At 45.9% G+C, this 14,174-nt stretch overlaps 1 protein-coding gene and 1 long non-coding RNA gene across 3 annotated transcripts in view; one reads left to right on the top strand and one right to left on the bottom strand.

The window, feature by feature from the left end:
• The window catches only part of LOC126520959 (uncharacterized), a 114,148-nt gene that overhangs the window by 4,977 nt on the left and 94,997 nt on the right, over positions 1 to 14,174 (bottom strand). The window contains exon 6 of the mRNA XM_050169796.3: positions 11,534 to 11,669. Within this exon, the coding sequence (XP_050025753.1) occupies positions 11,534 to 11,669 (136 nt within the window). The remainder of the gene's footprint in view (positions 1 to 11,533; positions 11,670 to 14,174) is intronic.
• Positions 1 to 14,174, top strand: part of LOC129382154 (uncharacterized) — a 241,420-nt gene that overhangs the window by 140,420 nt on the left and 86,826 nt on the right. The window lies entirely within an intron of this gene.

The following is a 14,174-nucleotide window of genomic DNA, read 5'->3' as shown; positions in this document are numbered from 1 at the left end:
CGTCGCCTGGAAATTACTCGTCATCCAGCGTTTACTCGCGGCGGGCAATGGTTGATTCTGGGCTTCAGATGCGGTACTTTCTTTCTTCTTTATTTTTCGTTTTCTTTTTCTTTTTTTTCATTCTACGGAGTAAAGAAACTAGCCTAACCGTCAGAAGCCCTTCGGGGCAGCCTTTCTTCAGTCGGCACACATTGTTAACGTCCGAACATCGCACAGCGTCTACTAGAGACGTCTTCGTGGACGGATTTTGATTCTCCCCTATCGAATTCGTTACGGTGCACATAATTATTTCACTAGCGACTTTGCAATGTGCACTCATGGGCTACCGCCCCATGTGCAAACATAGATGTGCTTAAGTATTAAGACATACACATTAATATGTTGGTTTTTCACCTTGACACAAAAGTCACGACACAAGAGTTGAGCAAACTGTCCCTGTGTCGTCGCAGGATGTGAGACCGGGCTAGTCGGTATTCCATGCTAAAGTGACTAGCGCAAGAGTGGACACGGGACAATAAAGAGGCGACAAGGATAAGCGCAAACTTCCAACTGGGCGCTTGTCCTTGTAGCGTCTTTAGTGTCCCCTGTCCAATCTTGCGCTATTCACTGCAGTCTGTGTCGTCGTCCGTTAGCATGCTATGGCCGAAGCTGCTCGCAATATTAGGTCACATTTACTGGCCACCAGGCCAGGTACACCCTTGGGTACGACATATACAGTACTTGCAGTTAGTTTCCAAGTAGTCTCATATGGCGGTTATCCACTGCGTGAAGCAAGAACGTTATTTAATATTATTGTGCAGTAATATATGCGGGATTTGTATGTTCTCCACATTCTCTACCATGTTTCCGTCCCACCTTTATTATATAGCCGCAATATAGGCTAGCAGCTATCGAACGCCATAAAGGCTATCCACATATTCAAAGACCTCACGCACAACTCCTGACACTTGATTGTATTCAAGAGTTGTGCGACTGCCCAGGACATCCTTAACGAATCTTACATAACACATTATGAGCTTTTACTTGCCAAAACCACGGTTTCATTATGAGGCACGCCGTAGTGGAGGATTCGGGAATAATTTAGATCACTTGGGAGTTTTTAACGTGCGCCTAACCCTAAGTACGCGGGTTTTCGCATTTCACGCCCATTGAAATACGGCTGCCGTGGTTGGGATTCGATCCCGAGACCTCGTGATTAGCAGCCGAACCCAATAAAAGCTAAGCAACTACGGAGGGGAAGGAATGTTGGCAGTAGGAGGAAGGTGACAGCCGGCAGGTGAGACAATTTGTTCCCATCCTCATTGCGCGAGAATCGGTACCATCTGTCTAAGAATGACACCGTAGAATGCACTGTATTCAATGTGATGGAGTCCGCATCCAATATTTCAGACCCGACTCATCTTTTATATTTAGGCTAATGCTGTCCTGAAATTTCCAGCGGTTTCACCTTTCCCAAAAGGCCCGCATTTTTGTCGGCCTCTGCTCATATTTTGGAGGATTTTTAATAGGCATGGAAACCATTGCGTGGCCCCCTGACCAAGCTCCTCAACAAGTCATTTTATAACCCTGAGGTCTTGTGCAAGCTTCTGCTTTCTTGCCGTCCATTAACCTCCTGATTTCTCTGTCAACTGTACCCCATTTTGACGACTCCAATCCCACGGAAATCAGCAACGATATAATGTCTATGGGATTAAAGCCATTTAAATCAATTCTACTGTGGATAAGACAGCCGCTTTTGCTCACTATTAATGGAAATATTGCGGTAATGAGCGCCATTCTTAAGCATTTAAATTGACAGTAAAAAAATTATGCGGATCCCATGTATGTGCGAATCGGTGTAAGCAAAGCTTTCTGTGTTTGTTGTCATTGTCATACGTAATCTCCACAGAGTAGACAGGCACTCTCCAATGAAATACTGTCAATGTTTGCCTGATTACGCCTGCCATTGTGATGCAAATAAACGGAACTTCAACTCATTGTATCAGAGATAAACGCTGAATGAAATGCTGACGTCATCCTAAACAATATCAACAAGCGCCATAGTGCTCGATCTTATGATGTCCCGATTCGTAAGCTTATATTCGTGATGTATTTATTTATTCTTTGGGGGGGGGATGTGCTGTTGTACCCTAGAAATGTCCCTCGGACGTCTCTGATGTGCTCGTTTTTATTCTCAAGTACCCAATGAAAACTCTCATCGCTGCAACTTCATGATTTCCTTGTGGCAGGCCACCCTGGCGTGTCGCGCAAGTATGACCACGCTGATTCATTTGGGTTGACATATACTATTTTGTGCGTCATACTTCGCCACATTCATTTTTCAAACTATGCCACAGCTCGAAAAGGGCGGCCAACTCACTACGTCCCTTTCCTCTGTTTACTTCCGCAAAGTGTGTGTTTATCGCTGTGGTTACCAGATACGCCCAGCGGTATGCTACCACTCAAGCCTCTCTGGCGGCTGAGCAACTGAAGTCGCAGGCTTTAGTCAACATGGCGTCGACGTTCAATATGGCTATCCTCAATTACTTTTCGCGGACTTCGCTCACCGCCTTCTCTCCAGTGTCATCTCTTACACAACTTGCTCCTGCTAGACACAACACAAACACGCAACGACCTTAATGAAGTATCAATTACACGCTAGTGGACACGCTGTCGATGTATATTTCCGCTGAGCACCGGGATCGGACCGTGGTCCTGTCTATGGTGACATTGTCCGTCTACAGCCTCGCTCAACAACACCGCTCGTTACTCATCACGTTTTCTTTTTTTTTTTTTTTTTGTCGACAGGAGCATAGTGTATTTCCTCTGAATGTGCTTTCGGCTTTAAGTGTGACCTTGCACGCCCGCTTATTCTGTTAGGTTGACGGCAACCGTTGTCGTCAGGCTGCCGCCTCATTCTGAGCTTCGCAGTCACCAAAGAGCACAGAAAGCTGTCTTTACAAACAAACCACCGGGATTCGAGCCCATCTCCCAAATGCACCATCTTGCATTTGGGAGATGGGCACGCGAACCGTTACGCTACCACCTGCCTCCACCAATTTCTGTTTATCTGCCTTCCCACTTCGCGTTTTTGCCGCAGACGCAGGCAGAACGGATGCAGAAAGAAAAAATTACCGACGATTACGTTACTTCCTAATGCGAAATTTGAGCGCAGCAAATAAGCTGTTTCACCTTTTCGATAGACTGAGGCAAAGAAATCGAGCAACATCGTCCACGTCAACGCAAACGTTCACAACTGGACCCTTAATGCCATATTGGCCTCCGCCGTGCATCAGTCGTCGCACTTGCATGAATGGGATTCGCGGAGATACGAGTCTTACACTCACTGCATTAAGTTGTGGAAGGTGCGCTGGCCTCGAGGGATATTTGTAGCTCGTTTAGCAGCAGCAGCAGCAGACGGAGGACTTCCATCGGTCGTCTCGCTCATGGCTCAGAAAGAACTGGCAGATAATTTCGCAGTGGCGAACGGCAGCGGCAATTTCGGCTCGGGCGGTGCACATATACAGATCCGCCGCCACCGATCTGCCTCTCTGATTGCCACCGCACAGGGCGAACGGCAGCGGCAATTTCGGCTCGGGCGGTGCACATATACAGATCTGCCGCCAGCGATCTGGCTCTCTGATTGCCACCGCACAGGGGTTGCATTGGAGGAGGAGCGAAGAAAGGAATTAAGTTCGAGCCGGCGCTTTGACAACCGGAGACTCGCAGGAAGAGGGGGGAGGGGGGCGGCGTGTACACCCAGCGGCAAACGATGGGGGCAGAAGCGCGCGCAGCAAGCGGACAACACGATAAAGGGAGGAGGGAAGAGATAGCAGCGACTGATTGATGCCGCTGGCGCCGATAGTGAGTCAACCCCAGCTGCGGAGTTGGTTTCAGGGACAACGCCGCCGATGCCGACACAAACAATATGATACCCTCGCTTCCGCAGCGCTAAGAACCAGGTCTAGCCGTGGGAAGGTGGTCACGTATTCGTCGACGTGCCGGGGCCTACGTGAAATAACCGGCGCGTCGGCAACTGAAGAGCACCCTATCCGCCACACAAGAACAGGGGGGGGGGGGACCCTTTCCTCCTCTTTCTGCATGGCGGCGACGGTGTTCTATGCAGTCACGTTATCTTGACTCTCTAGCGGCGTCAGCGGCATCCAGCGGTATCAGTCGGTCGCTGCTAGCGCTGGGGGGATGAAAGGGGGGCGGAGCTGGTTACGAGGCCGACGACAACGACGACGCGAAACCCAGGAACGGACGCCAAAGAGCTGCGCTCTAAAAAAAAAGAAAGATTGCTTGAGCCGCCAGCTGACACATGACCTTAACTTTGGCAGGTTATTCTCATTGGAGCGCATGTAGGCTTGCGGCTGCGCGCAGATTGTGGGTCGCGTTAGCTTTATTGTAAATTTGCTTTCACCGACTCTTTTCAGCTAGAACTGAAATGCCGGACAAAAATGAGACATACCGTTGAATATTTTTTTCTTGTTTTCTAGGTTTAAATCAAGAACGCTCATTTATACAAATAGTGATTTTTAAAGAAAATGGCATAAGGATACTATATTTCGAGGTCATGTCGTTTTGTCAATGCGGGCCGGCACCACGTATCGACGAAAGGGCATCACAGTGCCGATGCACGCGGCAGGTTACTGAATGAAGAAAACAGGAAACGACTGTTTTTCAGTTTTCGCAACATATTGTACACAGAGCACAAGGCACCCACCACCATGGCATTTTATTTTTGACAACAGCGACACACAGTGGCGGACTGATATACTTCCTAAAAGGGTTTCATTTTATTTTTTCATCGCAGAACCGCAAGCACAGGTTGCGTCGCGCGTATACCAAAGCCACGCACTGTGGCCGCGCTCCTTTTTCTCTAACAATGTGGCCCCCGGCGGCTTCACGCGCTCCCGTAAGTGGCGGATTGGACAGTCACTCCAGAAGTTTAAATACACAACCTCTTTGCATAGAAACGACGGCATGATTGTTATATTGTTGGCTTCGATACGTTTCGCACGAGGCCCAAGACCCTGTCTTCCAGCGCGTTCTTCTGTTTGCGTTCGCGTCTCTGTCTTGAAGGGACGCGCACCGTAACATGCTGCAATGGTGCTTGCGTTGAGCGTATGTAAGGCGAAAAACGCGGTTCTAAAATGTCTGTTCACTAATTTGTGCAGTAAACCCATGTTTGTAGTATTCGCGCAATATAGTAGTAGTATAGTAAGAGTCACGAGTATGGAATCCGTAACCGCAAGCGTCACGTTAAGGTCGTAACTTGTCGGGGCAGCGTATTTGTAATCCACAGACCCTGCCACTAAGGAATACGTGGCTAGACATGGCTGATGAATAAGTAATTACCAAGAAGGTTTGTTACCAAGAACGGCGGGAGCTTATACTGCCGCAAAGGATGGATGCTGCGCGGTGACTCCAATCATTTACTCGGCACATCACACATCTACACTGGAATTCAACTGGTTTCGCCAACTCTTGCTTATATTCTCTCGCACCTAAGCTGCGACTTCGCCTGCCACCCGGGCCCCATGCAGCTTTTTCACTTTGTCCCCCTCTTCTTTCCCAATCTGCTGAGACGTGCTTCCACTGATACTTGCTCCTCCTTTTTCTCAATAAATGAAGGCATTGATTCATGCATTCCTAAGTTACTGCAGAAAATAGCGTGTCTATCTCCATAACCACCCTGTCCCTCACCTGGACTCTCCCATTGCAAAACAAAGTTGCTGTGTTGCAAATGGCTGGGCGTCACATATACCATTTTCTAGGAATGGCCAGTAGCACGGCGGGCAATTTTCGGTGGATGACGAGACAGTATATAGAACACCTTCTCTTCCATATCCACACTCAGTGCTCTGCTTCGTCAGCTACTATTAGCCGCTACAACGAAGTACGAAATGAAAGAAACCTAGCTGGACTGGTCGCGGGCAGCTCTTTTTGGATTCGTGATGCGTCGATTTAAAATATATATATTTCTTATCTAAGCCTAAATGACAGCGATATAGGCGAGGTGACTTACGATAGCTCGTTGGCTTTTACTAACGACGCTCTTCACGCAGCACTTTCATCTTATGCGTGTTTGCAAACGGGACTGAAAGACGGGAGGGTAACACGCCTTCCTGAAATGAAACATTCGGAATAACCCTTTGCTTGGGGGTTGGACATATGTCGAGGGTCCCCGATACGAACCACCTTCAAGTCTGTATCACCTTGCAAAGGGGAACTCAGATGAAAGGTTGTCAAACGGATAGGCTTTTAATTATCATAAGTATATCTTTATTGAAATTCCTTACCATGAGGTGAAAGCCGACTAATAAGCATTTAAATTTTCTGTGTTATTAAAACATCCTGTTAATAAAAGGTTGCTGTGCTCTACAGCTCCCTAAATTAAAAAGTAAGTTATGAAAAATAAATTGGTGCGGTAAATGTGTAAACGCAGACGCAAGAAAAGGCCTAGTCCGTTTCCCAGTATTCACTCAATGAAGATGGAGCACCTCTATACTCTCACGTTGTAGTAATGTCAAGAACAAAACACTCCCAAAAGAGTCAGTCACGAATGTTACTCATTATAAGATGAGCTTGCCCTGGAAAAGGAAATAACACTCAAACATAACGATGGCTGCGCGCAAAGTGCTTCCTCTGATTCCGATCTACGGATCAAGACGTCGGTACGTCAGATTGGAATGCTCGTACATTGCAGTGCAATCTCGGGTCGTCAAATGTGATGGAGAATGTACGCCAGTATTCGCTTCACACGCGCAATCTGATAAGAAAACGCTCTTTCGCTATTGAATCCCTGACAACATAGTGGATATTAGAAACACATGCAGGCGCATCTTGAGCTAACTGATAACTTTGGAACTGTGGTTAGGCGCTAAAGAAAGCCCCCCCCCCCCCCCCCCCTACCCCTTAAAAACATGATACAGTTGCTTTCAATATTAGCTGAAACATAGTGCTTGTGGTTTAAAAAGGGCCCCCAACACTGCACAGCGGCGGCGACATACAGGAAATTCAAGAGCGAACCACTTTCCAACCACTGGTATTTATCAAACCAGCATATCGTGGTTCAATGTAGCCCTGTAGTCCAGGGGCCAGTTCCACCACGGGTACTGTGTCGGAGCTCATATTTCATGTCTGCATTAATTGTCACAAAATCACAGTGTTTTTTTCTTTATATCTTATTATTAGACAGCTAAAATATATCCAGCGAAACTCTCACCTTAATATTTCAGTACATTTCGTTCTAACGTACGTATCCGTGCTGTTCCATATGTTACAAAGTACTGCAAATGTGCCCAATGCTTTCCTCCAGGAAGCTGTTTTTATTCCTTATGGTGCCAGGAAACCGAGCCTGATGCCCCCAACGCTCAGAAACCTAATCGGGAGCGCGCACAAAGTTCTCGCACACCTTGTGGGATGTACCGCAGCGCTGCGGTGCTTCTTGTATAATGTATGAGGATCGGTTGTAAAGACAGACGTGCAACGTTGGGCCATGTGCTTAAGATCATGAAGTTGATTTGTGCCAAGATAACCTGTCCAAGCTTTCACACTTACTTTATAAGAAGTCTACAGCACCATCAATATGGCGGCTGCTTTTAACTGCACGAAACAAAACTATTGAAACGATACAAACAATGTTAACATCATTTTATCATCCAAGTGTTTAGATTGGTAACCTCTCGATGCGGAGTAAGTTGAGAAGTTGTTTGCGTAATTAAAAAAGCTACGTTAATTAAATTTTCAGTAATGGTTCTTACGTGGCTAAAGAAAATGTGCAGTTTGGAGCCCGTCCTCGAGATTATGCAGCCAAGCGAAAAAAATTTCGACTAAACATGCTTCTATAAGAGCCATGCGAACAAAAATTTTCCAAGTAAACACTCTTCGAAGACGTAGGTGACGCAGAAAAAGAACATCTGTAAAGTCACAGAAAGAACAGCACCTCACGACGGGACACAAAGGAGGAACCACACACAAACTGCGCTAACTTTAAGCGCTGTTCTGTATGTGATAATGAAGCAAATAGCCCGTCAGTCATTGCTTCCAAACCTGTAAACTCAACCTGACCACATCCAGCCTTTTGCGATGCTCTCATCAATAGTATGGCCCGGTGAACATGTTCCCCATGGCCACATAGTCACGTTCCATTTTTATTCATGCTGCTTTCTCGAAGGCAAGCATTTTAATGTTTTGGTGTCAATACGGCAGTGAACGTGTGCCCCCGAAAGCTTGCTTGGTCGCAGAAGCGATGCATGACGGAATGATGGTGCAGATTTAGCGCGTCGCTGGCATCAAGACAATGCGCTGCCGCCGAGGGAAGGAAGATAACCAAAGTGAATAGAACGGCAAACTAAGATTGTTCATGGATCCGTGGAAAATGAACAACAGTATAAAGCCCGAGCATTGCGAGATGCTGCGTCGCGAAGACATTGAATCTGAACTAGCGGGGGCACGTTTCTTTACACGCCTTGACGCGAATTAGGGGTTTCACCTGATACCGCTACATGATGAAACATCAAACATACGCACTTTCGAAACTCCCTTTGGTCGTTACCGCTTTCTTAGGCTGCCAGTTGGCGTTGCATCAGCCCCAGAAGTGTTTCAGAAGACTCTTAGCGAAATCTTCGATACACTGACAGTAGTACGAGTGTACGTTGATGTCATCGTGTAGGGTGCCACAAGACACGAGCACGATGAGAGGTTGCCAGCGGTCCGCCGCTGCGCCGTTTGGTATGACATCCCACCGCGTTCCTCGTCGCGCTCGCCTCCGCTCGCTTCGCCAGCTGCGTCGCATTCCTGATGTCGGAGGATTGAAAAAGAGAACTCGCGTGCGCCGCAACCGCAATTGAGGCGGCAGTATGGACGGCGACAGTTCTGATAAGCAGGAAGAGGTCTAGAATCGACATCGGAATGAGATGAAGAGGAAACGAATCGCCCAGGAAACAGACGAACAGCGCGCCCAATGACTAGCTAAACGCCGCAACATATCTAGACAACCAGACTAACCTGGACTTGCAATCAGGATTAAACAAGGCTAACCACGATATGCCTTAGCTTTCGCTACGTATATCCTGGCATAGCCAAGCTAAGCCACTGCCAATTTTTTGCCTGTCCTTAAGGCCAACATTGAAGCCCTCATCAGGAGATGCGCAGTTTGTGAGAAGTACGCATGTCGACAACAAAGTGAGCCGCTCATGGATCGTGAGTGCCTGAACATGCATGGTACCGAGCAAGTGTAGATATGTTTCAGTGGGCTGGAAAATCATACCTTTGTGTCTTTGATGGGCTATCAAACTTTGCAGAAGTGGAACTTTTACGGGACAAAACGACGGCCGCGGTTATAAGGAAGCTCAGCGCAGCGTTCCCAAGGTATGGATTGCCTATCCAAGTCTGCACAGACAACGGACCAGTTTGGCAATCACGAGTTTGCATTGTTTACGAAGAAGTGCGACTTTAAGAGGAAGCTTTAGCTTGGGTGCTTCTATCTAAAAACACGTAAAAGGAGATTTAGTTACCAAATATGACGAGGTTTGTGGCATTTAAAAGGAAACCTTAATATCTAGTGACTGTTGGTTTCAAATTTTCGATTTAGATCGTCAAAATTTTACTAAATTGGCAAAAATCAAAAATTTTCAGAAAACGAAACTATGAAGTTTACAATTCTCTAACTCAGTAAACAAAAATGAAATCACAAGCCTGTGTATCGCATCTGAAAGTACGTCTGAAGCGTACAAAATTGATATGTTACACATGAATCTGAAAAAAGAATGCAGTAATATGGAAATACAGCTTTTGCGGAACCCTTGTACACAACGTAACAAATTCATGTAAGATATAAATTGACACATTGAATTTGTCCGCTATGAAAGATCTAATGGATGCCGTTTACAGTACCGCGATATCTGTTTTTGATGCAGAGCTATTACTTTATAAACTTCGTGCGTCTATATTTCTCAAAGTTTCGAATTTTTGAAAATCCTTTTCATAAATTTCAGGCCCTAAATCGAAATTCCGCTTCCAACAGTCACTATAATTTAGCTTTCTCTCTCAAATACAACACATTTAATTAAAATAGGTCCCGGGGTTATCTCAGAAAAACGTCTTTGTGTTTTACATGTATTTGAATAGGCCGCGTCAGAGTTGGGCCCGAGCTGAAACTTCCTCTTGAGAACGTCACGTCCAGCCCGTGGTTTCCTCGCTGGAAAAGGTGCCCAAATAGTAAATAGAATTTTAAAGAAGTCGACTGAAATGAACGAGGATTTCTGGCTTAGACTGCTTAGTTACAGGAGCAGTCCGCTAGAAGGCGGTCAGTCACCTGGAGAGTTCCTTCGGGGCAGGCGATTTCGGACACCTCTTCCAGACTTCAACCATGCTCCACGCAAGTCGGTAAGGAAGCATAAACAGTACCAATCCCCGAGACGTGGTCTTCGACAGCTTCAAGAAGGCCAGGTTGTCGGAGTACGCAGAGACTCTTCGTCGCCAAAAGCCAGCGTTCTCAAAGCGACGGCTCTACGAGGTCATACCCGGTTGTCACCGAATATGGAAGTATTTTGGGACGTAACGGACATCTCAGGGTGACGGCTGAGCCTTTCATCACTGCACCTAGTGATGACGACATGCCAGAGGACGGCTGCGAGAACGGCGTGCCCTGCCAGGTACAACCATGTTGCTGCAAGCGCACCCACCACTGCACCCTCGGTACCGACACCAGCGCCAAGATCCCAGTGCGAAAAGCAGAGAACCACGGTGGTTGGAGAATGACGAGAACGTTGTACAGGTTCCGTGATGGAACTATAACCGTTCTGACTGTGTAAACAAACTTTTCTCATGCTTAGAACTTGGGTACCTTTTCCTGTGACTGGTATAGAACCTGACTGGTATATAAAACGCTGCGGTGCTCTTTGTTTGCTCGACACTGGTCTCTGCTGTTACTCTGAGTTAAACGCCAACGATACAAGTTTCGCATATGGCAGACAGACACATTCACATCAACCTGGCCCGGGAGAAGTTCTTGAGATTCTCTCTTCACAAGTATGCCGGTGTTTTCTCGGAATGTCGCAGGATTCCGGAAAGGAATCGGGGACTGAAATTTGCTGCGCTCCCAATAACTGAGTTAGGACACTCAAAGGGGCACTTGGGTCTGTTAACTTGTACGTGCGTGTGGGCGCCCGCGCGTGTGTTATACAGCTAACATCTCAACACCGACATGACGGCCCATATGTCTATTGCAAAGGTTCTAAAGCTTTCGCATTTGGGGTGCATTGGCAATTAATACCACATCCCCATCGGAGCCTAAATGAAGCAATACAGCTCGTCACTCATTGTGGCTGTTGAGAAGGTTAACCATTGCCTCCAGTATAGCATGCACGCTTCAGTGAAATGAATGACTCGCGCAGCAGACGCTCAGTATATGAATCGCAGAAGTAAGCATGCGTTCACATTGTTCACGCAACGGAGCTCGCGCGTGCCGACACCGACGGCTGTCGTGGACGAGGAGTGAACGAATGAGCGGAAAGGACTGAACGCGCTCACCAGAGCCACTTACCTACATCTCGTGCGTCGAGCAGCAGTTCCAGTTCTTGGCATATGTCTGAGCAGACGGCTTCTGGCGTCAGACGGATGTAGCCGAGGCCTTTGACTTGTGCCAGCCACACCAGGGTGCTCCCAGATTCGAACTCGAGCTGGGCGCGCAGAGGCACACGTTTTGTCAAAAGGGAAGGCACACGACTGTGTTTCTTCTTTAAATGCCGCGTAGCAAATTTCGTGTTGACATAAATGTATTTAAAACGACGTCCGGAATTGCGAGCTGCAGATCGCTATTTGCTTTCATTGGGCGGTGAATTAGGCAGCGATCCTCTCAGTTAACACCCCAGGCATAAATATTTGCACACCAATAGAGAGTAAACATAACTGGTTCTTATTCTTTTCAGCTATGGTTCAAGCCATCCGCCACCCTCTTGATTATTTTCGACCGAGGCGCATGCACGATTTGTTCTGAAAGCCCGCATTCACTGGAAATCCAGAGCTGCGTCAGAATCCTGCGCGTCTATTTCCGGAAGCCCTGTAGCCATATGAAATCAAATCAAAACTTCGTTCTGCCCATAAGTCTGTTCTCTTGCGGAAGGCGAGTGCTCGAAAGAAAGTGCATCTATCCACTTGAGAAGCTCCAGGCCCCCATTTGCATGACATATAGTGAGGGTGTGGAAATACTTTCAACATGTTTGTACATATTGTACATTGATAAATCACTAACATATTCATGACAATAAATTCATCATTCCTTCATACAAATTTAACAATGGAAAAAATTCAAAAATCTGAAATTTTATATCATTTGTAGTTTTCATGCAAAAGAAATTCATAAATCCTTCGCGACAAAATTTGCCTTCATTGCCCAGTTCAGATTTGTTTCTAAATTGATTCTGTATTGAAAAAGTCCATTTACCAGCTTTGGAAGTGCGTGACGAAGCATCTGTTTTGTTAACATAAGGCGTGTAAAGAGTGTTTGTCAGATATCATCACTGCGTGAATTGTAAGACCTGGTTTTCCACTCTGTACGTATAAGTGCGTCTGAATCGTATTTATTCTTTCTGGCTGGATTTAGCGGGTATGCACACACACGAGATTGCATTTTACAAGTACGGATTGTGTGCGCGCAGCTTTTTCAACGCGCACAATGTGACCAACTGCTTCCTTTTGTAATATAAGCAGCTTGTTCAGGTTCGTCAGCGTGCTTGTACCCAAGACTAGAGAGCAACAATTTAAATGGGAAAGAAATAGTGCGTTATAAATATGATACAGCTGCTAGTAAGTGAAATAATGACTTGGCAGCGGCGGTGGCAGCGGGACAGCACGGCTTACGCGGTGTCTCCTCTTCTATGCCTCGCAGGTTAGGCACTATGTGCGACTGAATTATTCACGTTGCTTATTTACTGCTGTTGCTACTTCCAAAGTCTTCTTTTTTTTCTGTGTGTTTATTTTTGCTGCAATGCCACCCGCCGTGGTTGCTCAGTGGCTATGGTGTTGGGATGCTGAGCACGAGGTCGCGGGATCGAATCCCGGCCACGGCGGCCGCATTTCGATGGGGGCGAAAACACCCGTGTACTTAGATATAGGTGCACGTTAAAGAACCCCAGGTAGTCAAAATTTCCGGAGTCCTCCACTACGGCGTAGTGGAGGATATATATATATATATATATATATATATATATATATAGACTGGGGCCCCTGATATTCTATACTTATAATAATGACGTACTTACTATTAATCATAATGTGAAATTTATTATGTACGTGGACGACACAACTATTCTGGTTACCACACCGAATTCCACAAAGGCTATCGGTATCGCAAATGAGGTACTAACAAAACTGTCCTCGTGGTCTACTGCAAATTCATTTAGTATATGTACTAAGAAAACAACAGCTGTTCTGTTCAGACCGAGAAATCGTAATGTCACTACAGACTTAACATTACATCTTAATATTTCTATTATTCCGATTTTGCCAACTGTTAAATGTCTTAGGGATGTATTCGAACAACATATGTCGTGAAACATGCATGTGGACTTAGTCGCTGCTAAAATATCCCGTGTGAGTGGAATTTTGTGTGGGTTAAGATATTTTCTCCCTAAAAGCATCACGCTTCTCCTATACAAGTCCTTGCTTCTCAGTCAAATTAACTATTGCCATATTGTTTGGGGTACTACTACACTTTCTAATATCACCACATTACACAGAATACAAAAAAGGCCATCCGTAGTATTCTGGACGTTCCCCACGACACACATATGCGCCCACTTAAAAAAAAAAAAAAAAACTGAATTTACTCCTATGCCTGATATTTATGAGCAAACACTAATTCACCGGTATAAGACATGCATTAACTGAAATAATAACAAGTTAAATACTATCTCGAACTTAAAACACAGAGATGGGAAGCTAAATACGCGCAGTTGCGAACTTTGGGAGATGCCACGGGCAAGGACTAATTACACCTACCAAATGTTGCGCTTTACATTACCGTCTTGTCTAAACAAAATCTACACTGTATAACTTTCATTATTGTGCTTTCTTTCTTGTCTTTTGTTTGTTTCCGCAAAAAGGAAGAAATTGTGTTTTTGTAACAGTGTATTTGCCGAATTGTGCATTGCAGTATGTATTGTGTGACACATTTGTTGATTTCA

The sequence above is a fragment of the Dermacentor andersoni genome, chromosome 3, assembly GCF_023375885.2.
Source record: "Dermacentor andersoni chromosome 3, qqDerAnde1_hic_scaffold, whole genome shotgun sequence".
Lineage (NCBI taxonomy): Eukaryota > Metazoa > Arthropoda > Arachnida > Ixodida > Ixodidae > Dermacentor > Dermacentor andersoni.
Note: the sequence above shows the minus strand (reverse complement) of the source record. Positions and strands in the feature narration are given on the sequence as shown.